The 27,753-nt window shown below is 44.6% G+C and overlaps 2 protein-coding genes and 1 long non-coding RNA gene across 3 annotated transcripts in view; all 3 read left to right on the top strand.

Annotated features, from left to right (window-relative positions):
- Positions 1-27,753, top strand: part of MOGAT2 (monoacylglycerol O-acyltransferase 2) — a 229,251-nt gene that overhangs the window by 109,485 nt on the left and 92,013 nt on the right. The gene's annotated exons all lie outside the window — the stretch shown is intronic.
- Positions 1-27,753, top strand: part of LOC310761006 — a 177,755-nt gene that overhangs the window by 144,522 nt on the left and 5,480 nt on the right. The gene's annotated exons all lie outside the window — the stretch shown is intronic.
- The window catches only part of DGAT2 (diacylglycerol O-acyltransferase 2), a 64,948-nt gene that overhangs the window by 31,715 nt on the left and 5,480 nt on the right, over positions 1-27,753 (top strand). Inside the window, exons 2-7 of the mRNA XM_083610050.1 lie at positions 4,063-4,182; positions 9,218-9,325; positions 12,407-12,477; positions 20,305-20,509; positions 24,575-24,749; positions 27,513-27,715. Of these exons, the coding sequence (XP_083466176.1) occupies positions 4,063-4,182; positions 9,218-9,325; positions 12,407-12,477; positions 20,305-20,509; positions 24,575-24,749; positions 27,513-27,715 (882 nt within the window). The remainder of the gene's footprint in view (positions 1-4,062; positions 4,183-9,217; positions 9,326-12,406; positions 12,478-20,304; positions 20,510-24,574; positions 24,750-27,512; positions 27,716-27,753) is intronic.

The raw sequence follows: 27,753 nt of genomic DNA, 5'->3' as shown, positions 1-27,753 counted from the left end.
TCCATCTGCCGAAAAGTTCAAGCGCCTGTGGAATCTTGCAACGTAAGGAAACAAAAAGCTGGCAGGGATCTCGTGGCTCAATTTCAGGCCTTCTGTTTTGCTGATCTTTGGGACCAAGGCTATTTGAAAGGTCGTTGACTTTTGGCGTTGCTGTTTTCTCCCCATAACTGGCATGCCTCCTGTCCACATGGGCAAGGAATGCCACAGCGATGGAATTGCGTCCTTGTGGCTCCTCTGCAAATTACATACTTGCTGGGATTCCTGCACCACCACTCTCTCCGTCACATCTCGGTCTGCCATATGACTTTCTCACATGGGACCAAGCTTAGACATGGCAGCTTGTTCTTGTGTAAAGCTAGTTATGGAAATTAAGTTGTTATATGGCGCTGTGGGTTAAACCACAGAGCCTAGGGCTTGCCGATCAGAAGGTCAGCGGTTCGAATCCACGCGACGGGGTGAGCTCCCGTTGCTCGGTCCCTGCTCCTGCCAACCTAGCAGTTCGAAAGCACGTCAAAGTGCTTGGCCATGACTGGACCTGACGGTCAGGGGTCCCTTTACCTTTACCTTTACCTTTATCCTTTTGGCTTGGCAGCTGTGGGAAGTTATCTAGCTTTAACAATCATACAAAACCAACTCCTTTGCCAGTTTCCTCCATGTATACACACCGTCTACCCCAGGAAGTGCCCAGAGCTGACAATTGCTGAGCTGTTTGTTAGCCAAGGAAAGTCTAATCCCATCACCAGACTTGCCAAGGGGTCCAGACGTGCAAAGGAAGTTCTCTTGTACTTTGGGTGGTGGGACTTCAGAGGTGTTTGCCTGTGCTAATCTTATACCTGGGTCTTGCCCTGCCGTGTCTGCTTATGCTAATCTTGTACCAAGGACTTGTCTGGACATGTTTGCCAAGGTTAAACCAGTGTAACCCCTGTCTACCCCTCCCCTTTTGTGACATGTTAGTGATGTAGCAATGATGCTGTACGAACTGTATTCTGGGATATGGTGGGAAAGTTTTAAAAGTCTTTGTCACCCCATCCTCGGGGTTCAAAATTCCTCTTTAAGCCTGTTGCGCAATAATCTTTGGTCTACAGCTATTTGCTCCAGTTGGTGGCTGGACTCCTTTATTCCGCAGGGACCCGCGGGCTCTGCCCAACCAGCTGGGTGGCAGAGCAGCCTCGCACCTAGATTTTTCCGTAACAAGCTGCATTTTGTGGGAATGTTCAGGGAGGCAGGAGAGGATATATTGTTGATTAATATCCTTCCTAACTTGTGCTTGCAAGTTCTATGACTTAGCAGAGTTTTACACGCCCCTTTTAAACGCACAGCAGATAGCTGGTTGCAGGCTTGTTTAAGCCTCTTACTATTAGTTTCCTGGTAAGTTCCCCTATGGGACGTGGGTGGCACTGTGGTCTTGGGCTTGCCCATCAGAAGGTCGGCGGTTCGAATCCCCGCGATGGGGTGAGCTCCCGTTGCTCGGTCCCTGCTCCTGCCAACCTAGCAGTTCGAAAGCACATCAAAGTGCAAGTAGATCAATAGGTACCGCTCTGGCGGGAAGGTAAACGGCGTTTCCGTGCGCTGCTCTGGTTCTCCAGAAGCGGCTTAGTCATGCTGGCCACATGACCCGGAAGCTGTACGCCGGCTCCCTCGGCCAATAAAGCGAGATGAGCGCAGCAACCCCAGAGTCGGTCATGACTGGACCTAATGGTCAGGGGTCCCTTTACCTTTAACCCTGGTTCACCTCGCTTATACACCTGAGTTTCTAACACTGCAGTCTCGGACTTGGGGTGAGGTTGAAGGAAGGTTGTGTACAGTGGTATCTTGGTTTACGAACTTAATCCGTTCCGGAAGTCAGTTCTTAAACCAAAACCGTTCTTAAACCGAGGAGCGCTTTCCCTAATGAGGCCTCCCGCCGCCATGCCCTTCCACCGTTCGGCTTCCATTTGTAGACCAAAGTAAAGTTCGCTAATCGGAACACCTACATCCGGTTTTGCGGAGTTCGTATGCCGAACAGTTACCGTATTTTTTGCTCTATAAGACTCACTCTTTCCCTTCTAAAAAGTAAGGGGGAATGTGTGTGCGTCTTATGGAGCAAATGCAGGCTGCGCAGCTATCACAGAAGCCAGAACAGCAAGAGGGATTGCTGCTTTCACTGCGCAGCGATCCCTCTTGCTGTTCTGGCTTCTGAGATTCAGAATATTTTTTTTCTTGTTTTCCTCCTCCAAAAACTAGGTGCGTCTTGTGGTCTGGTGCGTCTTATAGAGCGAAAAATACAGTAATTAACAGGGCTGTTCATGGACCGAGGTACCACTGTGGTACCTCGGGTTAAGTACTTAATTCGTTCCGGAGGTCCGTACTTAACCTGAAACTGTTCTTAACCTGAAGCACCACTTTAGCTAATGGGGCCTCCCGCTGCTGCCGCACAATTTCTGTTCTCATCCTGAAGCAAAGTTCTTAACCTGAGGCACTATTTCTGGGTTAGCGGAGTCTGTAACCTGAAGCGTCTGTAACCCGAGGTACCACTGTATTGGGCTTGTAACATTTTCTGTGAGCCTTTCTAAAGAGAATGCTGCAAATGAGGGTGTTGAGACCGTGCTCACAGGCGGTGTCAGTATATTTCAGCTGTGAACAGAACTGGTTTATGCTTCTTTATAAAGAGACTGGGCAGATTATCACGGACAATGTGGTCTATTGCTGACTATACTAGCTGAATACCAGTTCCAAGACTTTGAGTTAATGTTCTCCTTGTAAACATCTCTGAGGCATCTGATCTGCCTTCGTGAGACAGAATGCTGGATCCTTGTTGGATCTGCTTTATTGCAAAAATTAGGCACAAGTTCTGCATATAAATATATATATAAATAAATATATATTTATTTTTCAAGTGGCTTTTATGCTGCCCTTCTGCTAATGGCTCCCAAGAGCAGCAAGCATACAAACAAATAAATATTTCTTGCATGCCCTTTGAAAAGAAAGAAAGGATGCTGAATAAACATGACTACAAATACATAAAGTGTTTTTTTTTAAAAAAAATAGCAACAAACTGCTACCTACATAGTATTAAAGCAACACCACCTTATAAAAATAACAAAATCGCCGCCATTAAGAAATCGCCAAATGTTAACCAAAAACAGATTATGAGTTTCAGTGTTACACTGCATACCATTAAATGCCTGGCAGCAGGGTTTCCCAAACTTGGGTCTCCAGCTGTTTTTGACTGCAGTTCTCATCATCCCTGACCACTGGTACTGCTAGCTAGCGATGATGGGATTTGTAGTCCGAAAAGCAGCCGGAAACCCAAGTTTGGGAAACCCTGCTCTAGACCTAATCCTTTGACTAGGGGTAGGTAGTCAAAGTGGTACCCTCCAGTTGTTGTTGGACTACAATTCCTATCATTCCTGGTCAATGTCTATGCTGCCTAAGGCTGATGGGAGTTGTAGTCCAACGACTTCTGCCATGCACCTCATTGGCTACCTTTGGCCGAGTCCTCCTCTGGAGGTCATGGCGTGGTGGGTGGGGCTTATGGGCACGCCTGGAAGAAGCGGACCATTTGGATCCCCATTGTTCTGCCCGGACACTGAGGTCCAGCTCCAAGGGCCTTCTGGCGGTTCCCTCCCTGCGAGAAGCCAAGTGACAGGGAACCAGGCAGAGGGCCTTCTTGGTAGTGGCACCCACCCTGTGGAACGCCCTCCCACCAGATGGCAAAGAGAAGAACAACTACCAGAGTTTTAGACAACATCTGAAGGCTAGCTTTTAATGTTTAATAGACTATTGTATTTTAATATTCTGTTGGAAGCCGCCCAGAGTGGTTGGGGAAACCCAGCCAGATGGGCGGGATATAAATAATACATTATTATTATTATTATTATTATTAATGCCAGGATGTGTAGCCCAGTTCCCCTTTCACGCAGAGGATCGAGTAAATAGGACCATGGTTTATGTGTGTTAATTCCTACAACCAGAAAGCGACTAGAATTTGGAGACTGTTGCATACTTGTCTGCTTTTTGTTTCTTCCAAGGACCTGGTGACTAAGCCTTTCTCCTTTTCTCTCCCCCCCTTTCTCTCTCCAGGCACGGGGTCCGGTATCCTTTCCGCGTTTCAGGATCTGTCCTGGCTGTCTAAGTCTAAAGTAGAGAAGCAACTTCAGATCATCTCAGTGCTGCAATGGGTGCTGAGTTTCCTCATCATGGGTAAGTCAAATGTTTTTGTGTTTTGAAGTCGGCGGTTGGTTGGCAGGTCTGTTTTTAAACCATGTCTGTGTCAGGAGCTCGGCCTATACTCGAGTAGGACCCTGGCAGAGACACATCCTTGACTGGCATGTTCCCTCGCTCCGGGTTGATTGTTCAGGAACTTCAAAAGCTTTCTTCTGCCAGAACATCCCAGCGACCGATGCCAACCGACACCGGCACACTTAGGGATCTGCAGAGTTTGTGCATCATGCGTAACATACCTCAGCGACTCAGCGTTTTGGCTAATCTACTTTATTTACATATAAACACACAGGGAGCGGGACGTGGGTGGCGCTGTGGGTTAAACCACAGAGCCTAGGACTTGCCGATCAGAAGGTCGGCGGTTCGCATCCCCGCGATGGGGTGAGCTCCCGTTGCTCGGTCCCTGCTCCTGCCAACCTAGCAGTTCGAAAGCACATCAAAGTTCAAGTAGATAAATAGGTACCGCTCCGGCGGGAAGGTAAACGGCGATTCTGTGCACTGCTCTGGTTCACCAGAAGCGGCTTAGTCATGCTGGCCACATGACCCGGAAGCTGTACACCGGCTCCCTCGGCCAATAAAGTGAGATGAGCACCGCAACCCCAGAGTCGGCCACGACTGGACCTAATGGTCAGGGGTCCCTTTACCTTTACCTTTACAAAGGCAACATTTGCACCCATTGCTCTGGCCACCTCTGCTCCTGGCCCTACCCAGCCCTGGCTTTGAGGGGAATATGGCCCTCATTTTCGCCACCATGGGCAATGCAACCTGAGAACCTCACCTGCAGGGCTACAGCCGCCCCATCTTCTCTCTGGTGCTAAAGCATCCCTTTTGCAAGTGGTTGCAAAAAAGCTGTGTCCTGACAGTGGTTGCTTAGCAACTCTGCAGAGGATGGTTTTCCTATGCAGAACTGAGTGGATGGAAGTAGTTCTGCACCCTCGAGGGTGAGAGCCCGCTGCCGTATGGAATTGGGCCCCTCTCAGGTGAGAGATGGGAGAGGAGCATGAGATGGCCCAGGAGGAGTCAAGGTATTAGCGCTCCAGATATTAGGAGTGTATCTTATAAATACAGGCTTGGCAATGGCCCTTTTCATGTAGGTTGTCATATTGTTGAATGTGATTGGTTTAGGTATGAGTGGGGTAATGCCTGAGGTAGAGAACGGCAGAACAGGACCACAATAACTCAAGAATTGTCTCTCTCCTGACCCGGACCCTCTGAGGCCTTTCTTCCTTTGCCTCCTCCATGTGAGGTCCAGAGGGTAGCAACACAAGAACGGGGCCTTTTCTGCAGTGGCTCCCCATTTGTGGAATGCTCTCCCCAGGGAGAACCACCTGGCACCTTCACTATACACATTTAGGAATCAGGCAAAAACGTTGCCTCTTTAAGCAGGCCTTTGTCTGACGGGTGCCCTTTCAAAATGTGTTAGGGAGAGCGGATAATTGGGTTGTTTTATTATGTATTTTGTGTTTTTATCCTGCGATTTTATCTTGTGAACTGCTGCGAGACCTGTGGGAATAGGGTGGTATGCAGATTTTAATAACCACCACCACAGATTCATGGGAGATGAAGCAATTGATGGCTCGGGGTCCTAATGGTAATGGCTGCCTCTGGGATCAGTGGTGCTGCACCTATAAAGAACACTTGCTCTGGAAGAGCAACGGGAGAAGACGCTTGTGGTCGTATCCTGCTTGTGAGTTTCCTGCTGGCATTTGGTAAACAGGATGTTGAACTACCGTATTTTTCGCTCTATAGTACGCACTTTTTCCCCTCCAAAAATGAAGGGGAAATGTGTGTGCGTCCTATGGGGTGAATGCAGGCTTTCGCTGAAGCCTGGAGAGCGAGAGGGGTCGGTGCGCACCGACCCCTCTCGCTCTCCAGGCTTCAGGCAGCTATCCACAAGCCTTCAGAGCGCTCCGAAGGCTTGCAGATAGCAGCCTGCAGCCTGAAGCCCGGGGAGCACAGTGCAGATAGCAGTCTGTTCTGGGGGCTGGGGTCGGGGGTAGCTTGGGCTTACCCCGCCCCCAGCCCTGCAAGCTCCGGGAGCGGCGGCGAGGTTGCGCGCAATTTTACTGCCGCTCCTGGACCTGTTTTGGGGGCTGGGGTCGGGGGAAGCTCGGGCTTTCCCCGCCCCAGACCCCCGCTTGCTATCTTGGCTTCTTTGCTCTTTGAGGCTGGGGGGGGGGAATAATATTTTTTTTCTTTATTCCCCCCCCCTAAAAACTAGGTGCGCCCTATAGTCCAGTGCGCCCTGTGGAGTAAAAAATACGGTAAATGGTCCTTTGGCTTGATCCAGCAGAGTGCTTATGTTCGTCTGAACTTTGCCCTGTGGGGCAAAACAACCTGTACCCAGTTGGCATTTTACTTGCGTTTTGAACATAGCAGTAGCTGAACGTTCCTCGCAGGCACTGGTCCCTCCCTCTTGCTCCCCTTGCATATAAACATGTTGTTGTTTTCTTATCGGTGTGTGAAGTACAAGAGAGCAGGGCTCATCCTGACTGCCTTTTGTGCTGCGTTTCTAGGCACAGTTTAAAGCTTCATGTCTGAACATTATGTTTTCTTTTTGCCCCGGCGCTATCCCCGTAAAACCCCGCTCTTTAGCGCTGAGTCGGAACAAACGGCAATCCGTGGGAAATCCGAACCGCCGTTTGTTCCGATACAGCGTTAAAGAGCGTGTTTTCCTGGGACACGGAGCTTTAAAGATGGTGCAACAGGAAATCTGGTTGAGCCCTCAGACTTGGTCAGTGTTAGAAATTAGCCAGGCACGTTTTGCAACTGGCATGGGTCCGATTGCAACCACGTGGAGAGCTCTGGTTGCCAGGTTGGCGACCGATACTCTAACCACTACACCACCCTGGTTTCCTAGAGACCTTCTGCTATGGGGCAGCTCTATAAATTAAGTCGGTAAATAAATATGGGGAAAGCAAAATGTCCCTTAGAGAAGGATCTGAAATATTACCCTTGAAGCTTGAGTTTGCTTTATTCCGGATTGTTTTATTCAATGTTTTAATGCATTGTAAACCACTTTGAGATTTTTCCCCCTTTAAAATATAAAGCAGCATAAAAGTGAAATTGATATTTATTTATTTTATTTTAATTTATATACTGCCCTATACCCGGGGGTCTCAGGGCGGATCACAGAACAAAATCAAGATATAAAACCACAAAATACATAATAAAAATAAAAACAACACCTCAGTAGCCCCCTCTTCCTCCCAAAAACACACATTTTAAAAGGGCATAGGATGTAAATCAGTTCCCTGGGCAGAGCATTCCATAGACAGGGAGCCACTGCAGAGAAGGCCCTGTTCTCATGTTGTCACCCTCCGGACCTCTCAAGGAGTAGGCACACGAAGGAGGGCCATAGAAGATGATTTCAGGGTCTGGGTAGGTTCATATGGGTTATTATTTTTAAAAGGCGCTTAGACATTCCATTGTGGTGACTGTAACCTAGGTTTAAGGTGCTACCTGGTGATTAGCTTATATATCTGAGTTCCTAACACTGTATCTTGGTGGAGAGTCTGGATTCTCTTTGCGTCTACCTCAAATGAATTTTTTAAAGCAGTGATCTTGGAGAAATTGGTATGTTGGCTGCACATAGTTTCCACTCCAGCCTGTTAGCCTGAGCTGCACTGGCTGCGGCTGATTGGGAGTTGTAGTTTGGGGTGATGGAGAAATTCGACTTGGTTCTTATTCAAATGCAAGCCTACCTAAGTCCCACTTTCCGAAACCAGAAGCAAACGAAAACACACCTGTCCTTTTGAAATTTGCAGTTCTCTGAATTTTGCCAGGCAGTTCTCCCACCAAGTAATGCGTAGCAAACTGCATGTACTGGGGCAAAGTGTGCACATAAATGCATATGTGGGTGAAAATAACATATTAAAAGGCATTGTATTGCAAGGGGAAATGTGTCTTTGGGGAGAAATTAGCATTGAAATGTGGGTGAATTTTTCAACGAGGGCTTAATTTCCCGCCCACCAACAAACTGCTGCAGAAGCTTTGTTCCCTGTTTAGGGAAGTTTTTAATGTTTGATGCTGTACAGTGGTACCTCTGGATACGAATGGGATCCGTTCCAGAGCCCCGTTCGTATCTAGAAGCAAACGTAACTAGTGATGGCATGTCTGCGCACATGCGCGTCGCTTTTCGCTGCGCCTGCGCAAGCGGCAAAACCCGGAAGTAACACGCTCCATTACTTCCGGGTTGCTGCGGAGCGCAACTCATACGCGCTCAACCCAAAGCACATTCAACCCAAGGTATGACTGTATTGTTTTTAATATTCAGTTGGAAGCCGCCCAGAGTGGCTGGGGAAACCCAGCCAGATGGGCGGGGTATAATTAATAATAATACTAATAATAATAATAATTATTATTATTACAGTGGTACCTTGGGTTACGTATGCTTCAGGTTACAGACTCCGCTAACCCAGAAATAGTGCCTCAGGTTAAGAACTTTGCTTCAGGATGAGAACAGAAATCGTGCTCCGGCGGCGCGGCGTCAGCAGGAGGCCCCATTAGCTAAAGTGGTGCTTCAGGTTAAGAACAGTTTCAGGTTAAGTACGGACCTCCGGAACGAATTAAGTACTTAACCTGAGGTACCACTGTATTATTATTATTAAACTGAAGCTTTGAAAAATGAGAATCTGACATTGCCACGTTCTTGGCACAAATGTAAGCCTTGAAACATAAGAATTCGATATTGGCACATCCTAAAGTTGAAAACATCTGGAAGCATGTGACCCAGGTAGACTCTGAAGCCGGCCGGTAATATCTCTTTGAAGTAACCTGAGGTGGCTTTGGAGAAAGCTTTTTTTGGATGAATCTGTGCAGGAGGCTTAGCCGGTCGGCTGTGATGTCACTTGAGCCTTAAACAACACAATCCGATTTAGCTTGGCCGGGCAGGGGAGGGGGGCAAAGAGCGATGCAGAAGGGTTCAAGAGGCGAGGGTATGTGTTTGTATGCCAGGACTAATCCCTTCTTAGCAAAATGAGTTAATTCTCCTTGCTCTTCATCTCTGCCCCAGGTGTGGCCTGTACTGTTATCCTCATGTACATCCTCTGTACGGACTGCTGGCTGATTGCAGCCGCGTACCTGGCCTGGCTCGTGTTTGACTGGAACACTCCGAAGAAAGGTAGGCGAATCGCTTCAGTCGGCAGAGCGGGAGACTCGACGTCTCAAGGCTGGGGGTTCGAGTCCCACGTTGGGCAAAAAGATTCCTGCATTGCAGAGGGTTGGACTAGATGACCCTCAGGCATAGCTGTCAACGTTTCCCTTTTTTAAAGGGAAATCCCCTTATTCCGAATAGGATTCCTCACAAGAAAAGGAGAAAGTTGACAGCTCGGTAGTGGCGCCCTCCCTGTGGAACACCCTCCCACCAGATGTCAAAGAGAACAACTACCAGACTTTTAGAAGACATCTGAAGGCAGCCCTGTTTAGGGAAGCTTTTAATGTTTGATGTATTACAGTATTTTAATATTTTTTTGGAAGCCGCCCAGAGGGGCTGGGGAAGCCCAGCCAGATGGGCGGGGTATAAATAATAAATTATTAGCTATGCCCTCAGGGTCTCTTCCAACAATACAGTGGTACCTTGGGTTACATACACTTCAGGTTACTGACTCCGCTAACCCAGAAATAGTACCTCGGGTTAAGAACTTTGCTTCAGGATGAGAACAGAAATCGTGCTCTGGCAGCACAGCAGCAGCAGGAGGCCCCATTAACTAAAGTGGTGCTTCAGGTTAAGAACAGTTTCAGGTTAAGAATGGACCTCCGGAACAAATTAAGTACTTAACCCGAGGTACCACTGTACAATTCTATGATTTTATGCATCGAGGTGGAGGCAACAGCCTCGATGTGGTCCGTATCCCTTGTACACAAGCTGAGCGCCAAGTCTGCTTCATCCCAAATCCATGCAGATTTTTTTAAGAGGGGAAAATCTTCATGCTTTCCAAGCCTTTGAACCAGGCATAGGCAAACTCGGCCCTCCAGATGTTTTGGGACTACAACTCCCATCATTCCTAGCTAACAGGACCAGCGGTCAGGGATGATGGGAGTTGTAGTCCCAAAACATCTGGAGGGTCAAGTTTGGCCATGCCGGCACTAGAGGATTTGGAGCAAAATGTCTCCAGGATGCTGAAGACACACAGCTGGGAGAAATGTAAAGTATTGCACTTGGGCAAAAAAAATGAGAGGCACAAATACAAGATGGGTGACACGTGGCTTGAGAGCAGTACATGTGAAAAGGATCTAGGAGTCTTGGTTGACCACAAACTTGACATGAGCCAACAGTGTGACGCGGCAGCTAAAAAGCTAATGCAATTCTGGGCTGCATCAATAGGAGTATAGCATCTAGATCAAGGGAAGTAATAGTGCCACTGTATTCTGCTCTGGTCAGACCTCACCTGGAGTACTGTGTCCAGTTCTGGGCACCACAGTTCAAGAAGGACACTGACAAACTGGAACGTGTCCAGAGGAGGGCAACCAGAATGGTCAAAGGCCTGGAAACGATGCCTTATGAGGAACGGCTAAGGGAGCTGGGCATGTTTAGCTTGGAGAAGAGGAGGTTAAGGGGTGATATGATAGCCATGTTCAAATATATAAAAGGATGTCACATAGAGGAGGAAGAAAGGTTGTTTTCTGCTGCTCCAGAGAAGCGGACACGGAGCAATGGATCCAAACTACAAGAAAGAAGATTCCACCTAAACATTAGGAAGAACTTCCTGACAGTAAGAGCTGTTCGACAGTGGAATTTGCTTCCAAGGAGTGTGGTGGAGTCTCCTTCTTTGGAGGTCTTTAAGCAGAGGCTTGACAACCATATGTCAGGAGTGCTCTGATGGTGTTTCTTGCTTGGCAGGGGGTTGGACTCGATGGCCCTTGCGGTCTCTTCCAACTCTATGATTCTATGATTCTATGATTCTGCATAACATCTGAATCAGGCATGGACCAGGGTCTGGGCTCAGTGATGAGCTGGTTGAGGGCCATTAAAGCATCTTAAAAAGCAGAGACATCACCTTGCCAACAAAGGTCCATATAGTTAAAGCTATGGTTTTCCCAGTAGTGATGTATGGAAGTGAGAGCTGGACCATAAAGAAGGCTGATTGCCGAAGAATTGATGCTTTTGAATTATGGTGCTGGAGGAGACTCTTGAGAGTCCCATGGACTGCAAGAAGATCAAACCTATCCATTCTGAAGGAAATCAGCCCTGAGTGCTCACTGGAAGGACAGATCCTGAAGCTGAGGCTCCAATACTTTGGCCACCTCATGAGAAGAGAAGACTCCCTGGAAAAAACCCTGATGTTGGGAAAGATGGAGGGCACAAGGAGAAGGGGACGACAGAGGACGAGATGGTTGGACAGTGTTTTCGAAGCTACCAGCATGAGTTTGACCAAACTGCGGGAGGCAGTGGAAGACAGGAGTGCCTGGCGTGCTCTGGTCCATGGGGTCACGAAGAGTCAGACACGACTAAACAACAACAACAAAGTTGAAACCCTGTGGGTGAATTCACACCCATTTTCCTCGTAGGAGCACGGACCCATTTGAACCCCAGTTCACCCATTCCTTTGCTGTGTTGATACGCTGTTGATACCAGCGGGAGTCATTATTGTTAGTTATATATTCTATTTATCACCCACCCTTCTCCAAAAGGAGGGAGGGTTACAGCAAATCTTTAAACCAGGCATAGGCAAACTCGGCCCTCCAGCTGTCTTGGGACTACAACTCCCATCATCCCTAGCTAACGGGACCAGTGGTCAGGGATGATGGGAATTGTAGTCTCAAAACATCTAGAGGGCCGAGTTTGCCTATGCCTGCTTTAAACGGAGGCGATCATAGGGTCCAAGATCCCATAAAATATTTCAGGGATCCGGGCGCCCCCAAAGTTGATGGGCGATGCCATTCAAATGGTCTCTGTGTGCCACGTCTTGTGATTGATTTTGTGGGGTGGGGCTTACCTGACCCCCCCAATATTTAAGTTGGCACCCTTGGAGGTGATCCAGGGCCTTCCTTGGGTTTTTGTCTCTTTTTAAAAGAACCCACTTCCCAGGGTCTGCGTCTTCTTCCCATGGGGGGGTTCCCAGTTGCTTCCCACCACCTTTCCTTTTCATCCAGCCATACCTTGACAACTGCACATTCCATGGCTGGTCTCTTTCATCAGTTCTTTCTGATCATCCACTGACAGCTGCTGCATTATTATTTTTTTATTTTTTTATCCCAAAAGGTGGTAGAAGATCGCAGTGGGTCAGAAACTGGGCTGTCTGGAGATATTTCCGGGACTACTTCCCGATCCGAGTGAGTACTGCTGCGACCTGTTTTTCTCTGGCTTCCTTTTTATTTATTTTTTAATCCTTTATTGAAATTCATAGATATCATACAGTATCTTAAATCCACACAAAGAAAAAAATAACCTTACATAAATTTACAGTTAAATATTAAATTACTCTTTTCACCTATTTTCTAACTAAACTAAGATTATATCAGCGCTACAAAGGACACAATGGGTTGGGAACGCTTGACAACCTGCCTGTTATGTATTACTGCCCTGAAGGTTGTCCTCTTTGTAAATGCTGACTAGCGACAGGTGGCTGTGAAAGGGCATCTATTATCTGACACATGTACAGTTGCACATTCCTCCCTCACCTCGTACCTTCGCTACGTTGGCTGGGCTCCACAGTTATCTCAAGTTCTAGAGTCCAGTCCATAGCTGTCAACTTGCAGATTTGAAAATAAGGGACCAGCAGCCTTGAAAATAAGGGATCAGTAGCCAAAATAAGGGATTTCCCAGGCACAGGTATGTTCAACTTCTGAGCCCCTCCTAGCCAAAGGCAGAAAGCCCAGCCAGCAGCCAAATGAAGCCTCAAGCGGTGGTTCCCACAGCGCAGCAACCCGGCAAAGGGGATGCAGCAAGGAAAACCACCGTCACCTCTCTGCTGGGAAGCGCTGAGCAAAGGCGAGTCCCCAGCAATGTGACCGATTTGATCAGCACAAGGCATGCAAGCTCCACCCCCCAGTCGTTCTTAGACTCCTTATTGGGTGAGCAACACAGCCAAGCAACACAGTTGGAGCGAGAGGAGGGAGGGAGGGAGGGAGGGAGAGGAGCCGCTTCCTTTGAAACCCAGGAAATTTAAGGGACATCATCAATAAGGGACACCAGCGGGACACGGCGCTGGGATAAGGGAGTTTCCCGCCAAATAAGGGACACTTGACAGCTATGGTCCAGTCTCGGACATGGCTTTCCACTTGGTGATGACTGCAGGACTTGAATGTAAAGGCATCGGCCACAGCCAGGACTTGGGAGAAGCCTTCCTTGAAAAGGCCAGTCCGCGTGGCTTCTGTCTTATCCTTCTGGCCATGCTGGGCTTGCAGAGAAGCCCGTTTTATGAGTTTGTTAGCAGATGGGTGGTGGTTTTCCCATTGTTGCCCTCTTAAGGCTGGGATAGAGAACTGGTGCCCTCTAGCTGTGGAGGACTACAACCCCTCTCACCTGGGGCTAATAGGGGCTGGCATTCCACAACATCTCAGGCCTCAGAGGTCCCCCGTCTCTGCGCTAAATAATAATAATAATAATAGTTTATACCCTGGGTTTCCTCAGCCACTCTGGAAGACTTATAGCACATATAAAGCCACAGAAAAACATCAACCTTTAAAAACTTCCCTGAACAGGGCTGCCTTCAGATGTCTTCTAAAAGTCAGATAGTTGTTTATTTCCTTGACATCTGATGGGAGGGTGTTCCACAGGGCGGGTGCCACCACCGAGAAGGCCCTCTGCCTGATTCCCTGTAACTTGGCTTCTCGCAGGGAGGGAACCGCCAGAAGGCCCTTGGAGCTGGACCTCCGTGTCTGGGCTGAATAATGCAGAGTGTTATAATATTGTGAAATGCACCCAGGGTGGCTTTCAGGAAAGTACAAGGTGTGGGTTCAGCAACTCTTTGTATCGTAGTTGCAGGAAGAGCTGGATGGAAAGCCAGGTTGTGCGGATAAAATATCTCAAAAGAGGATGAGGCAATGAGCGAGTTAGGTTCCTCCTGGTTGCCAGCCTTTCGTAGTCCGAGTTCTGTAGCTTTGTCAAGGGCCACTGAGGAATAGCCAATGGTGGTGTTCTCTTTTTTTTTTTTAATGATATTTTATTAGGTTTTTCCGTAATATCTCCAATCATACAATTTTTTAACATCACATATTTTAGCTTAGTAGACCTCCCTCGACTCCTCTGACAATCATTCATGCTTACATCCTATCCACACATTCCTTAGTATAGTATCGCCTTTTAATACATTTTTCCATCCTCTTTTACATTTTTACGATATTCCTTATTTTTTCACAAAGCTTCTTTGAAACACACTAGCGTTATATTTTCTTCACATACAGTTTTCAAATATTCTCTAAATTTTCCCCAGTCCTCTAAAAACTTATTATCTCTCTGAAATCTAACTTTCCCAGTTAGTTTATCAAGTTCTGCAAAATTTGTTAGTTTTACTCTCCATTCTTCCAAGGTTGGAAGTTCTTCCTGCTTCCACTTTTGGGCCATCAATGTTCTCGCAGCTGTTATTGCGTATTGGAAGAGTTTACAGTCCCTCTTATTTATGTCATTTTTAGTTATTCCCAAAAGGAAGGATTCTGGTTTCTTTACAAAGCTATATTTCAGTATTTTCTTTAACTCATTGTAAATCATTTCCCAGAATCTCTTCACTTTTTTGCACTCCCACCACATATGTATAAATGTACCTTCCTTTTCCCCACATTTCCAGCATTTGTTACAAATTTTATACATTTTTGCCAATTTATTTGGGGTCATATGCCATCTATATACCATCTTCATAGTATTCTCTTTCAACGTAGTACATGCTGTAAACTTCAGGTTTTCATTCCATATTTTTTGCCAATCTTCCAAATCTATACTATACCCTAAATCTCTGGCCCAGTGAATCATTACTGCTTTGACTTCCTCGTCCAACGTATGCCATTCCAGTAGGATTTTATACATTTTGGAGATTATCTTATGATCATTATTAATAATTTCTGTTTGAAATTTCGAATCCTTTTCTTTATACCCTCTTTCTTTCACCTCCTTTTTAAACATATCACTTATCTGATAATAGTGTAACCAATCAAATACATGTTCTTTTACTTGCTCATATGGTTTCAGTCTCCATTTCCCATCTTCTTTTACCACTAAGTCTCCGTAAGTAATCCAACTACTTCTCATGTTGATTTTTTTGACTCCCATAACCTCTAATGGGGATAACCAATGTGGAACCCCCATTTCTAATATATTCTTATATCTGTCCCACACTTCCATTAGCGGTTTCCTGAAGATGTGGTTTTCAAACGATTTATAACCCATTTTCTTCCCTTGCCATAAGTGAGCATGCCACCCAAATCTAACATCAAAGCCCTCTAAATCCAATAGTTTAGTGTTTTTTAGTTTTATCCATTCTTTTATCCAGCAAAGACATGATGCCTCATAGTACAGTTTTAAATCTGGCAGGGCAAAGCCTCCTCTTTCTTTTGCATCTGTTAGTAATTTATATTTGATTCTCGGCTTTTTGCCCTGCCAGATATATCTTGAGATCATTCTTTGCCATTCCTCAAATATCCTTACTCCTTTTAATATTGGGATCATTTGAAATAAGAATAGCATCTTTGGGAGCACGTTCATCTTGATCATTGATATCCTGCCCCAAAAGGATAATTTTAGCCTTCCCCATCCCTCCAGGTCTTTCTTAATTTGATTCCACACCGGGACGTAATTATTTTGGAACAAATCAATATTTTTGGGGGTTAGCCATATTCCCAAATATTTGACCTTTTTGACGATTTCAATACCCATTTGTTGCTGCAGCACTTCAATCATTATTTGATCCATATTCTTGATTATAATTTTAGTTTTTTTCCTATTTAATCTAAAGCCTGCCACGTCACCAAACTTTTCGATCTTCTCTAGCACTTCAAATGCACTATTCATCGGGTCTTCCACCATTATTACCAAATCGTCGGCAAAGGCCTTAACTTTATATTCATTTTGGCCTACTGTCACCCCCTTTATTCTTTCATTTTTCCTAATTGAACTCAGAAAAACCTCCAAGACCATTATGAACAGCAAAGGTGAGAGCGGACAGCCCTGTCTAGTGCCTTTTGATATTTTGATTTCTTCTGTTAGAAGAAAACAGAAGAAGCCAATGGTGGTGTTCTCTAAGCCTTTTGCTTTCTAAAATGAGATATGACTTACAAAAGTAGAATCAATTTACCGTATTTTTCGCTCTATTGGACGCGCCAGACCATAGGACGCACCGGACTATAGCAGGGGGAGAACAGGAAAAAAAATATTTTTTTTCCTTGTTCTCCCCCTCTAAAACAAGGTGTGTTCTGTGCGTTCAAGGTGCGTTCACCCGAAGCTTTGGGTTCCTTTCAACCTGCTCTTTGGGGCTGGCGGGGGGGGAGCGCTGCTTTCCCCCACCGCCAGCCCCAAAGGCCAGGTCGGGGAACAGCGGGAAGGTGGCGCTCCGCCTCCCCGCTGTCCCCCCAGCTTGTGGGGCTGGCGGTGGGGAGAAGCGCTGCTTTCCCCACCGCCAGCCTCCAAACCAGGTCGGGTTTGGAGGCTGCTATCCGCAAGCCTTGGGAGCCCAGCGGGAACTCCCGCCGAGCTCCCAAGGCTTGCGGATAGCTTCCTGAAGCCTGGAGAGCGAGAGGGGTCGGTGCGCACCGACCCCTCTCGCTCTCCAGGCTTCAGCGACAGCCTGTATTCGCTCCATAGGATGCACACACATTTCCCCTTCATTTTTGGAGGGGGAAAAGTGCGTCCTATAGAGCGAAAAATACGGTACTCTGGAGAGTGGAAATGAACAACAGAGAAGACAGCCAGCTGCACATGTTAACCTGAAACTTCACCCTAGAAATTGGACTGTTTCTGGTGTCCTAAAAATGTATCCATTTCCCATATTCTCGTAAACTTGAGTCAGCACCTTGGAGTCTTGTTTGGAATGGTTTTACTTGTGTGATTATATACTGCCGTAACCTGCCATCGCAGCTTAGGTGAAGGACAGGGCGAGATCTCTTATAAATGAGTAACTAACTACCAGGTGATGTAATTTATTTCAAAATATTTTCAGTGCAAAGCGTCCGAAAGAGCTTCTGATAAAGACAACTAAAAACCAGTTAAACATTGATATTGCAGAAAGCAAGCAAGCAAGCAAGAAATAAAGATCTTATTTCTTATTTCTCTTATTTCAGAAAATAATAATATTTCTATAGCACCCTTCATCCGAGGATCACAAGGCAGTTTACAATTTTTCAAAAAACCCCAAAACACATAGCATAGTAACAAATGAAAACATTATTCCCTCCTGGTTTAAAAGGCCATAGATTGTGGAATACTTTTGTGGAATATATGAAAAAGGATATAACGCAAAGCTGTGTGACAAAACCATGATAATAGAAATAGTATAATGAGAACGTTTTAAGTTTTAAGCAGAAATTTGGAAGTTTTAAGCAGATTTTTTTATTTGATGAACATGATTTTGTATAAATTTTTGGGTTTTTTTTCTTTTTCCTTTGTCTTTTCTTTCTTTTCTTTTTCGTCTTTTAAACTTTTTTCTTATTCTTATGTCGTGATGTTTTTGCTTCTGTACTGAATTTTTCTATACTTACCTTCGTTGTAAATGATCATTTACGTCTATATTTTAAATCAATAAAGATTCACCATGAAAAAATAAAATAAAATAAAAGGCCATAGATTCTTTAATTAGCCAAAGGCCTAGGAGAAGAATTTTTGTCTGGCGCCTGGACATATGAAACTAAGGTGCCTGGCGAGAACATTAAAAAAATGAGGAGCCACTGCAGAAAAGGCCCCGTTCTCGTGTTGCCACCCTCTGGACCTTTTGCGGTGGGGGCACATGAAGAAGGGCCTTAGATGATGATCTCAGGGTTCGGGTAGGTTCATATAGAGAGAGCTGATCCTTGACGTATTGCGGTCCTGAGCCGTTTTATAGGTCAGAACCAGCACATTGAATTGGACCTGAAAACTTTTTCTTTCTTTTTTAAAATTTTTTAAATTTTTATTGAATGATTTTATGTTACAAAAAACATCACAACCATGCTACCACTAAATATAATTGATAGATAAAAATTACATACATCAATATTTAGTTTGTTATTTGTTATTTACTGTCTTATTTCCTCCCAAACATTCCATACAAAAACACACGTGTGTACAGACACACACACAAACACACAGTGATAATAATGAAAGTAAATATTTCCCCCCTTTTATCTTACAAAACCTTTTCTTCAACTTTGACTTCCTATCAAGTCCCTTTGCATATATTTTATCTTACAATCGAATGTACACAAAACAATAAACCTTTCTATATATATTTTCCAATACGTTCTGAAAACATAATAAATTCCTAATTGTTGTCCACCTCCTTTTAATTCCTTTATCACTAGAATGCTAGCACAGAGTCAAAACTATGATTGTATTTTTGAACATATCTTCTATAACCATCCCATTTTTCCTGCAAATTTTTGCTTTGGGTTTCCTCTCAGTTTGCTAGTCAATTGAGTCATCTCCACAAATTCCTGTAATTTGATTTGGAATTGGACCCGGAAACTAATTGGCAGCCAGTGCAGTCGGGCCAGGATTGATTATAATACGCTCAAACCTTCTTGCCCAGCTTGGCTTCAGAATTCTGCACCAGCTGAAGTTTCTGAGCAGCCTTTAGAGGCAGCCCTAAGTATAACGTGTTGCAATAATCTAACCTTGAGGTTACCAGAGCATCCGTCAAGTTACCGTATGTTGTGTTACGCTTAACTTGCCGATTTCGATAGAAAAGGCTGTTAAAAGGCCCAGAACAAGACAGCCTGGTTTTTTTTGCTTTCTTCAGACACGGTAAAAACACCTGACCCCCGTTCTCTGCCTGTAAATTCACAATAAAAGGGCCTCTGATAACATTTCCTTGCCGTGGGATCGCATTCATCCAGTGCTTTACCAACTGCACTGGCTCCCGGTGGAGTACAGGGTCAGGTTTAAGGTGCTGGTTTTGACCTTTAAAGCCCTATATAGCCTAGGACCCTTGTACCTACGGGACCGCCTCTCCTGGTATGCCCCACGGAGGACCTTACGGTCTTCAAACAAAAACATTTTGGAGGTCCTGGGCCACAGGGAGGTTAGGCTGGCCTCAACCAGAGCCAGGGCTTTTTTGGCTGTGGCTCCAGAACGCTCTGTCACAAGAGACCAGGGCCCTGCGGGACTTGACATCTTTCTGCAGGGCCTGCAAGACGGAGCTGTTCCGCCTGGCCTTTGGTTTGGACTCAGTCTGACCCTTATGTTTCCCTCCCCTTATGGTTTTGATCTATGGGCTACTTTTAAAACGAGGCTGCATTTTAAATTGCATTTTAACCTGTATTTTAAATCCCCCCCCATTTTCCTATTATGTTTTTATTGTAATTTTACTGGTGTTAACCTCCCTGAGCCCGGCTCGGGCCGGGGAGGGTGGGGTAAAAATAATTTTTTATTATTATTACATAACTGTCAACTTTTCCCTTTTTTAAAGGGAAATTCCCTTGTTCTGAATAGGATTCCTCGCAAGAAAAGGGGAAAGTTGACAGCTATGGGCAGACAAAAGGAGGATTTTTTTTTTTAAAAAAAAAGGGCTCACGAAACTTTTTAGGAGTGACGTGGTGGCTTAGGTGCCTGCAGGTTCCACGCTGCCCGAAACTCAGTCTTGAGTGTGTCTCTGAGCCTGTAATGTGAGAGAACACCTTTATCGTGTTTTTCTTGTGATGGAGAGCCTTTTGTTTCTCTTATGCAACAGCAAAGGAAAGAAGCCTGTTCAACCGGACGGGTTTTTTCTGTTTTTGTTCTTGACGGCTCACCTAGCTATCTGGGGATGGAACAGCAACGTGGGGCTTATGAATTCTTAGGGCACGTAAACTGAGCTGCTGTGGTCAAGATCAAGTTACCATTCTTGAGCTAGACAAACTGCTAAGACCCCTCTCTCTCTCCTCCATCTCAAGGGCGCAACTTTTCTCCCCATTTCAGTGGAAGTAGCTTGCATTTCTTCTGTTCCGGTGAAGTAGCTTTACATTTATTGTATCTCTCTGTCTCTCCACCTCCCTCCTCAGCTCGTAAAAACCCACAACTTGGCGACACACAGGAATTACATCTTCGGTTACCATCCGCACGGCATCATGGGGCTGGGCGCCTTCTGCAACTTTAGTACAGAAGCCACGGGCGTGAGCCAGAAGTTTCCTGGGATTCGGCCGTACCTCGCGACGTTAGCTGGCAATTTCAGGATGCCCATTTTGAGGGACTACTTGATGTCTGGGGGTAAGGATTAGAAAACCTGCCGACATGGTGCTTTCTCAACACGGCAATAAGTCACGGGTGGCGCTGTGGTCTAAACCACCGAGCCTCTTGGGCTTGCCAATCAGAAGGTCGGCGGTTTGAATCCCCATGACGGAGTGAGCTTCTGTTGCTCTGTCCCAGCTTCTGCCAACCTAGCAGTTCGAAAGCACACTAGGGCAAGTAGATAAATAGGTTCCACTGCGGCGGGAAGGTAAACAGCGTTTCCATGCGCTCTGGTTTCCATCACTGTGTTCCGTTGCGCCAGAAGCGGTTTAGTCATGCTGGTCACATGACCCGGAAAACTGTCTGTGGATGAATGCCGGCTCCCTCGGCCTAAAAGCGAGATTAGTGCTGCAACCCCATTGTCGCCTTTGACTGGACTTAACTGTCCAGTCGTCCTTTACCCTTTCCTTTTACCAAAGGAATGTGACTCAGTGGGAGAACAATTCGCTTGGCATGCAAAAAGTCCCAGGTCCAATAGAGCTGGGGAAGATTCCCTGAAGCGCCACTGCCAGTCAGTGCTGACAATATTGATGTAGATGAACCCCAAGCTTCTTATCCCTGTTGCTTGGCATTTTATTTGAATGAAAATGCTCATTATCTGGGTTAACAGCAGCAGCAGCAACAACAACAACCACCATTTTATTATTTATACCCCGCCCATCTGACTGGGCTTCCCCAGCCACTCTGGGTGGCTTACAGCAATATATAAAACATTGGTCTGCTCACATGTACACATTTATTTATAAGAACGTTTCTATGTGGCCAAAGAAGGAAAAAAGAATCCAAGGCAGTTTGCAGCGGAAAAGAGCACAGAAGCCACTGTTGTTGTTTTGTATTTCTCCTTCTGGTTTAGAAGAGGGCTGTGTGTGTGTGTGTGTGTGTGTGTGTGTGTGTAAGATGGAAAAGCTTCTTTTTTCCTTTTTTAATTTTATTTTTTACCAACCACCGAAACACAAACAGTGAACCCGCCCCCAGGCAGCTGATACATTGGGTATACAATATTCAATAATATACAATTCAATAATATACATATTCAATAATATTCAATAATAACGTATTCAAATTAAGCATATGTACACTTCTATATGGGATGCAGGTGGCGCTGTGGGTTAAACCACTGAGCCCAGGACTTGCCGATCAGAAGGTCGGCGGTTCGAATCCCCGCGAGGGGGTGAGCTCCCGTTGCTCGATCCCAGCTCCTGCCAACCTAGCAGTTCGAAAGCACCTCAAAGTGCAAGTAGATAAATAGGTACTGCTCCGGTGGGAAGGTAAACGGCGTTTCCGTGCGCTGCTCTGGTTCGCCAGAAGCGGCTTAGTCATGCTGGCCACATGACCCGGAAGCTGTACGCCGGCTCCCTCGGCCAATAAAGCGAGATGAGCGCTGCAACCCCAGAGTCAGTCATGACTGGACCTAATGGTCAGGGGTCCCTTTACCTTTACCTTACACTTCTATATACAGCGGTACCTCTGGTTACGTGCTTAATTCGTTCCGGAGGTCCGTTCTTAACCTGAAACTGTTCTTAACCTGAAGCACCACTTTAGCTAATGGGGCCTCCTGCTGCCGCCACACCGCCGGAGCACGATTTCTGTTCTCATCCTGAAGCAAAGTTCTTAACCCAAGGTACTATTTCTGGGTTAGCAGAGTCTGGAACCTGAAGCGTATGTAACCTGAAGCGTCTGTAACCTGAAGCATATGTAACCCGAGGTACCACTGTACCTTAACACTCCTCCTTCCACAAGGTTTATTTAACTTTTAACATTTTAATTGCCCCAAATGGTTCAAACCTACTCAAATAATTCAATATCTTCTCAAACCAATCCTCCTCTCTCTCACTGACCAGACGGAGAAGCTCCTAAGGAGGTCTGTTTCTTGCCTGCTGGCTTTGTGGGCTGCCTAGAGCAGTTGGCCGCTTGCTTAGGCCCTCAGCCTCTCCTCCAGATGGGGCCACCAGATGGGGACCTTGGAGGACCCCTGGCCAGGATTAAGGAGCCTCTCCCCCACCTCCATTGCATGTTTCTTGCTTCCTCACCTTCAGTGGGGAGGCCAGTGGTGTGGAAAGATCTGGATACCTGCCCGGTCTGTTTGCCCTTGGCTATTTGTATTAGCCAGGAAGGAAACTGACATTTTTTTGAGGGGTGTTAGCATTAGAAAGCGTAGCAGCCTGCAAGACCTTTTGCGTTTAAGATTCTGAAAGGAGAAACAGCCTAAATATGCTGTCCAGATTAGCCATCCTCTCATAAAATCTGCTTCCTGTTCCCCCAAGCAGATGAACTGGCTTGGCTCGGTGAAAACCATCATTTAATGTTTTTTAATTTACCTGGTGCTTTTCTTTGGTTGTTTTCTGTGGTGTTTTTGAGCTGTTTTTATTGCATGTTTCATACAGTGGGTACCTCGGGTTACATACGCTTCAGGTTACAGACTCCGCTAACCCAGAAATATTACCTCGGGTTAAGAACTTTGCTTCAGGGTGAGAACAGAAATCGCGCGGCGGCAACAGGAGGCCCCATTAGCTAAAGTGGTGCTTCAGGTTAAGAACAGTTTCAGGTTCAGAACGGACCTCCGGAACGAATTAAGTACGTAACCAGAGGTACCACTGTATCTCCTTTGAATGTGTGTGTGTGTGTGTGTGTGTGTGTGTGTGTAAGACAGTGGATAAATAGCGACAACGACCAACTATCTTGTTGTCGTTTCCTGCAACATCTGGATAGCTCAGTTGGTTAGAGCGTGGTGCAGATCAGTGCCGGATTTACGCAGAAGCTAAACAAGTTATAGCTTAGCGCCCCACTCTCTTGGGGGTCCCAAAAAAAATTAAAGGGGGGAAAACTGGATGTACATTTCCAAAATATAAAATAAAAAACAAATAAAATAAAACCTACATACAGCAATAGTGTTTTGTGCTGTGTAGGCTCCTACGATGTAAGTCGTGGGCCCTGCCTGCTAGCCTGCTCCCTAAAATATCACTGGTTTGCTCATTTCTATATATAGGGTGCCTACATTCTGCATGGACAGGTTGCATGGCAACATGTGCAAATGGCTTTAGATACCTATTGCCCCCCCCCGGAGTTTATAGGAATATAAAAATAAGCTTGCAAGCTTGGAGGCAACCCTAGTCAGGACTGAGAATGAGGACAGACACCCCTCAAATAAAACGAGGGGCAGGAATGGGAAAGGGTCCAGGCATCTCCCCACTTATGTGGGGTTTACGTTCCCAGGTATCAGTGCCGGATTTACGTCTAAGCTAAACAAGCTATAGCTTAGGGCCCCTCTCCCTTGGAGGCCCCCCAAAAATGTAAAGGGGGGGAAAAAACCTGGATGTACATTTCCAAAATATAAGTTCAACAATTACTTTGATGAAATACATATTTTGCTATGTGCAAATGGCTTTGGATACCTATGAGGTCCATAAATTACCATATAGCATATATTCAACACAAAAAACAGCGACAATTTGTTGTTGACAAAGGACAGCTGGACATATAAAGGGCCCCATTACCTTCGGTAGCTTAGGGCCTCATCAAACCTAAATCTGGCCCTGCCGGGTACTGTAAGGTAAAGGTGAAGGGACCCCTGACCATTAGGTCCAGTCGCGGGTGACTCAGGGGTTGCGGCGCTCATCTCGCTTTATTGGCCGAGGGAGCCAGCGTACAGCTTCCGGGTCATGTGGCCAGCATGACTAAGCCGCTTCTGGTGAACCAGAGCAGCGCACGGAAACGCCGTTTACCTTCCCGCTGGAGTGGTACCTATTTATCAACTTGCACTTTGACGTGCTTTCGAACTGCTAGGTGGCAGGAGCAGGGACTGAGCAACGGGAGCTCACCCCTTCGCGGGGATTCGAACCGCCAACCTTCTGATCGGCTTCATCAAACCTAAATTCTGCCCTGGTGCTAATCATGCCCAAGGTTGCAGGTTCCATCACCGGTATGGGACAGCTGCATATTCCTGCATTGAAAGGGTTTGGGCTGGCAGATGACCCTTAAGGTCCCTTCTACAATTTTATGATTCTCCCCTTTGTCTGAATGTACTTTCTCTCTCCGAACGTACAGGTATTTGCCCTGTGAACCGGGACACCATAGACTACATCCTTTCCAAGAACGGGAGCGGCAACGCCATTGTGATTGTGGTGGGGGGCGCTGCCGAGTCCCTGAACTGCGCCCCCGGCAAAAACTCAGTGACCTTGAGGCACCGGAAGGGGTTTGTGAAACTGGCGTTGCGCCACGGGTAAGCAGGCGAGAGAACGACCTTAATTTTTCTTTTTTATATACACACACACACATATATAATTTTTAATTAGTTTTTTTAACATATCTTTTTCAACAGTAATTAAACATACTTTTACATCTTATTCAAATTTTTGACTTCCATCAATCCTGTCTGAAAATTTTCCAATCTAATCTCTCAGTATGCGTTTATCTTCCCTTTTACATTTCAAACTCATAACTAATATCTCTATCTTTTTCTACTTTGTAACACTTAGTATATTCCTCCTTACAAAACTTCTTGTAGTCCTGCTAGCGTAATTTGTTGATTACAATTGCTCTTCAAATAATTCATATACTTCTTCCAATCTTCTGTAAATCTCTGGTCCTGCAGGTTTCGAATCCTTCCTGTCATTTTGTCCAATTCTGCATAGTCCATTAATTTTGTCTGCCATTCTTCTTTTGTCGGAATTTCTTCTTGCTTCCATTCTGGGCCGCAGTTGTTGCGTATAAAAACAATTTAACATCTTGCCTATTAATGTCCTGACCTATAATACCAAGTAAAAATGCTTCTGGTTTTTTTAAGAATGTATATTTCAACATCTTTTTCATCTCATTATATATCATTTCCCATAAGTTCTTTACTCTTTTACATTCCCACCACATATGATAAAATGTTCCTTCTTTTTCTTTACATTTCCAACATTTATTATTTGTCTTATACATTTTAGCTAATTTCACTGGTGTAATATACCATCTATATATCATTTTCATCATTTTCTCTTTCAAAGCATTATAGGCTGTAAAGTTTCTCCTTTCATTCCACAACCTTTTCCATTCTTCAAGCTGTATATTATATCCAAAGTCTTTTGCCCAATGTATCATTACCGATTTCACTTCCTCATCTTTCACTGTGATCAGTAGGTACGCAATTGCTTCTCGATTCGTATTGTGTTATTGTATGCCCTGTTATTTTTATCGATTGTAGTTTAGAAATCATTTACTGTAATTGTTAGAAGAGTGAATTTAATTATTATTTGCCAATATTGAATTTGATTGCGTACTCTTATAGATAGAAATAATTTATTACGGTCGGAGACCAGCTTATAAAACACACCTGGGGGTACAATCCCAGAAGGAAAACAAACATTTAAAACAATGTACAGCAATAAATTTAAAATTTATAAATGTGATAAACGTATAGGCACTTAAATAAAAATAAATAAAGCGCTTAAAGTTTTAAGCGTACTATTATATCTGAATGGATTATTGAGTATTACTTTATTTTTATTTATTTTTAAAAAACATTTTTATTTGATCTTACCAATACAAAGTTATAAAAATCCAAATATATACCAATATACATACAGAGATTTCTCCAAATCTCAGGACTCCGCCCCCTCCATGGGGTCCCATTTAAAACTGCATCTTCTTCCAAACTCTAACTTTTATATCAGTCCATATTATCCATGGTAATTGTGATGCTACAAGTGAAATCAAAATCCTGCCATCTGCTTACAGTGGTCTCTTAGATAACTTATTACTTTGTTTTAAAGTTATGTTCTTATTATGGCATTTTTGTATTGGATCAGAATGTTAAAAAGGTGTGCGATCTCTGCTGTTTCTTCAGCTTGCCTTGAGTATAGCAATATAAAAAGGAGGTATACACAAACTAAAAGTGAAATGAAATGACGTGAAATGCTTATTCCGCTGATAGAGCATGCAAAAAGAAAACAAAAAGGGAATACCATTTTCACCAGGGTGGATAAAAATCAATGATTTTTTAAAAATAAATAATCAGATTTTTTAAAAATTTAAATCGGATTTTTTTAAAAAAATTAAATCGGATTTTTAACGTAAAATGCTTTTGGAGGGAAAATCTTTCTAAAGATAGTTTTCTATTTAAGTTACATTATAGTCCAAAGGCTATTGACCAGGAAATAAGGATTTGTTTTAAGTTTTTCATGTGTGCTGAAACTCAGTCTAAGTTTTTTTTTAATCGTTTAATCAGTTAACAAACATGGATAAATATGCTATAATGTTATTGTTTTAGAAGTAAATTGTTTAAATTGTTACTGAGGAAATGATTGTTTTTCTCCTTCCAATAGAGAACAGCAGAAAAGTTGTCCAAATATAAGCCGTTAACTTACTAAACCTCACCATAATTTCATAATTGTCTGTCTCTGTGTATTTCTAATAGCGTAACCAAATCAGTAATTTTCGATATAACTGTGAAAACTGCTCTGAAAATTCGTTATTCCAAAAAACGAAACCTTCATCTGGTTTGTAAATATTAAGGTTATGCCAGCGAGGAATGAGTCTTTCTGTAAAAAATCAAATCAAATCAAATCAAATCAAATTAAATTAAATTAAATTAAATCAAGTCTTACTGACTAGTAATTTAAATCGGTTTGATTTAAATCAACTCCTTTTTTTTTTTTAATAATTTTTATTAACTGGCCAATCACATCAAATTAAATCACATCACATAGATTCCAAATTACAAAGCCAAATTTTTAAATTTTGTTGGGGGAACCCATACTTCAAGATCCAAAGGGGGATTCAGATCATCTTCTTATTACTGCGTTAATGTCCAAAACAGTCCCAATCAGTCCAAAGAAAATTCATAATTCTATTCAGTCTTATCTTGGTGTTTCCACATCATATCTTGTTCATATAATTTCTATTTTTCCTTTACGATCTCTTCTGTTAGTCTCCTTAAGCTGATAAGCAAAATAATTTGATTTAAATCAACTCCACCCTGATTTTCACACCTCTCTTCCAGAGCGGATTTGGTTCCCGTGTACTCCTTTGGCGAGAACGAAGTCTACAAGCAGGTCATCTTTGAGGAGGGGTCGTGGGGGCGCTGGGTGCAGAAGAAGTTCCAGAAGTACATTGGCGTGGCCCCTTGTGTTTTCCACGGACAAGGACTTTTCTCCCCCAACAGCTGGGGGCTGCTGCCATATCCCAAGCCCATCACCACTGTCGGTAAGGAGCACAGTCAATAGAAGGAAACGTACACAACG

The sequence above is a fragment of the Podarcis filfolensis genome (genome assembly GCF_964270895.1).
Source record: "Podarcis filfolensis genome assembly, chromosome: 4".
Taxonomy (NCBI): domain Eukaryota; kingdom Metazoa; phylum Chordata; class Lepidosauria; order Squamata; family Lacertidae; genus Podarcis; species Podarcis filfolensis.
The sequence above is the reverse complement of the archived record's forward strand: the minus strand, read 5'-3'. Positions and strand labels throughout refer to the sequence as shown.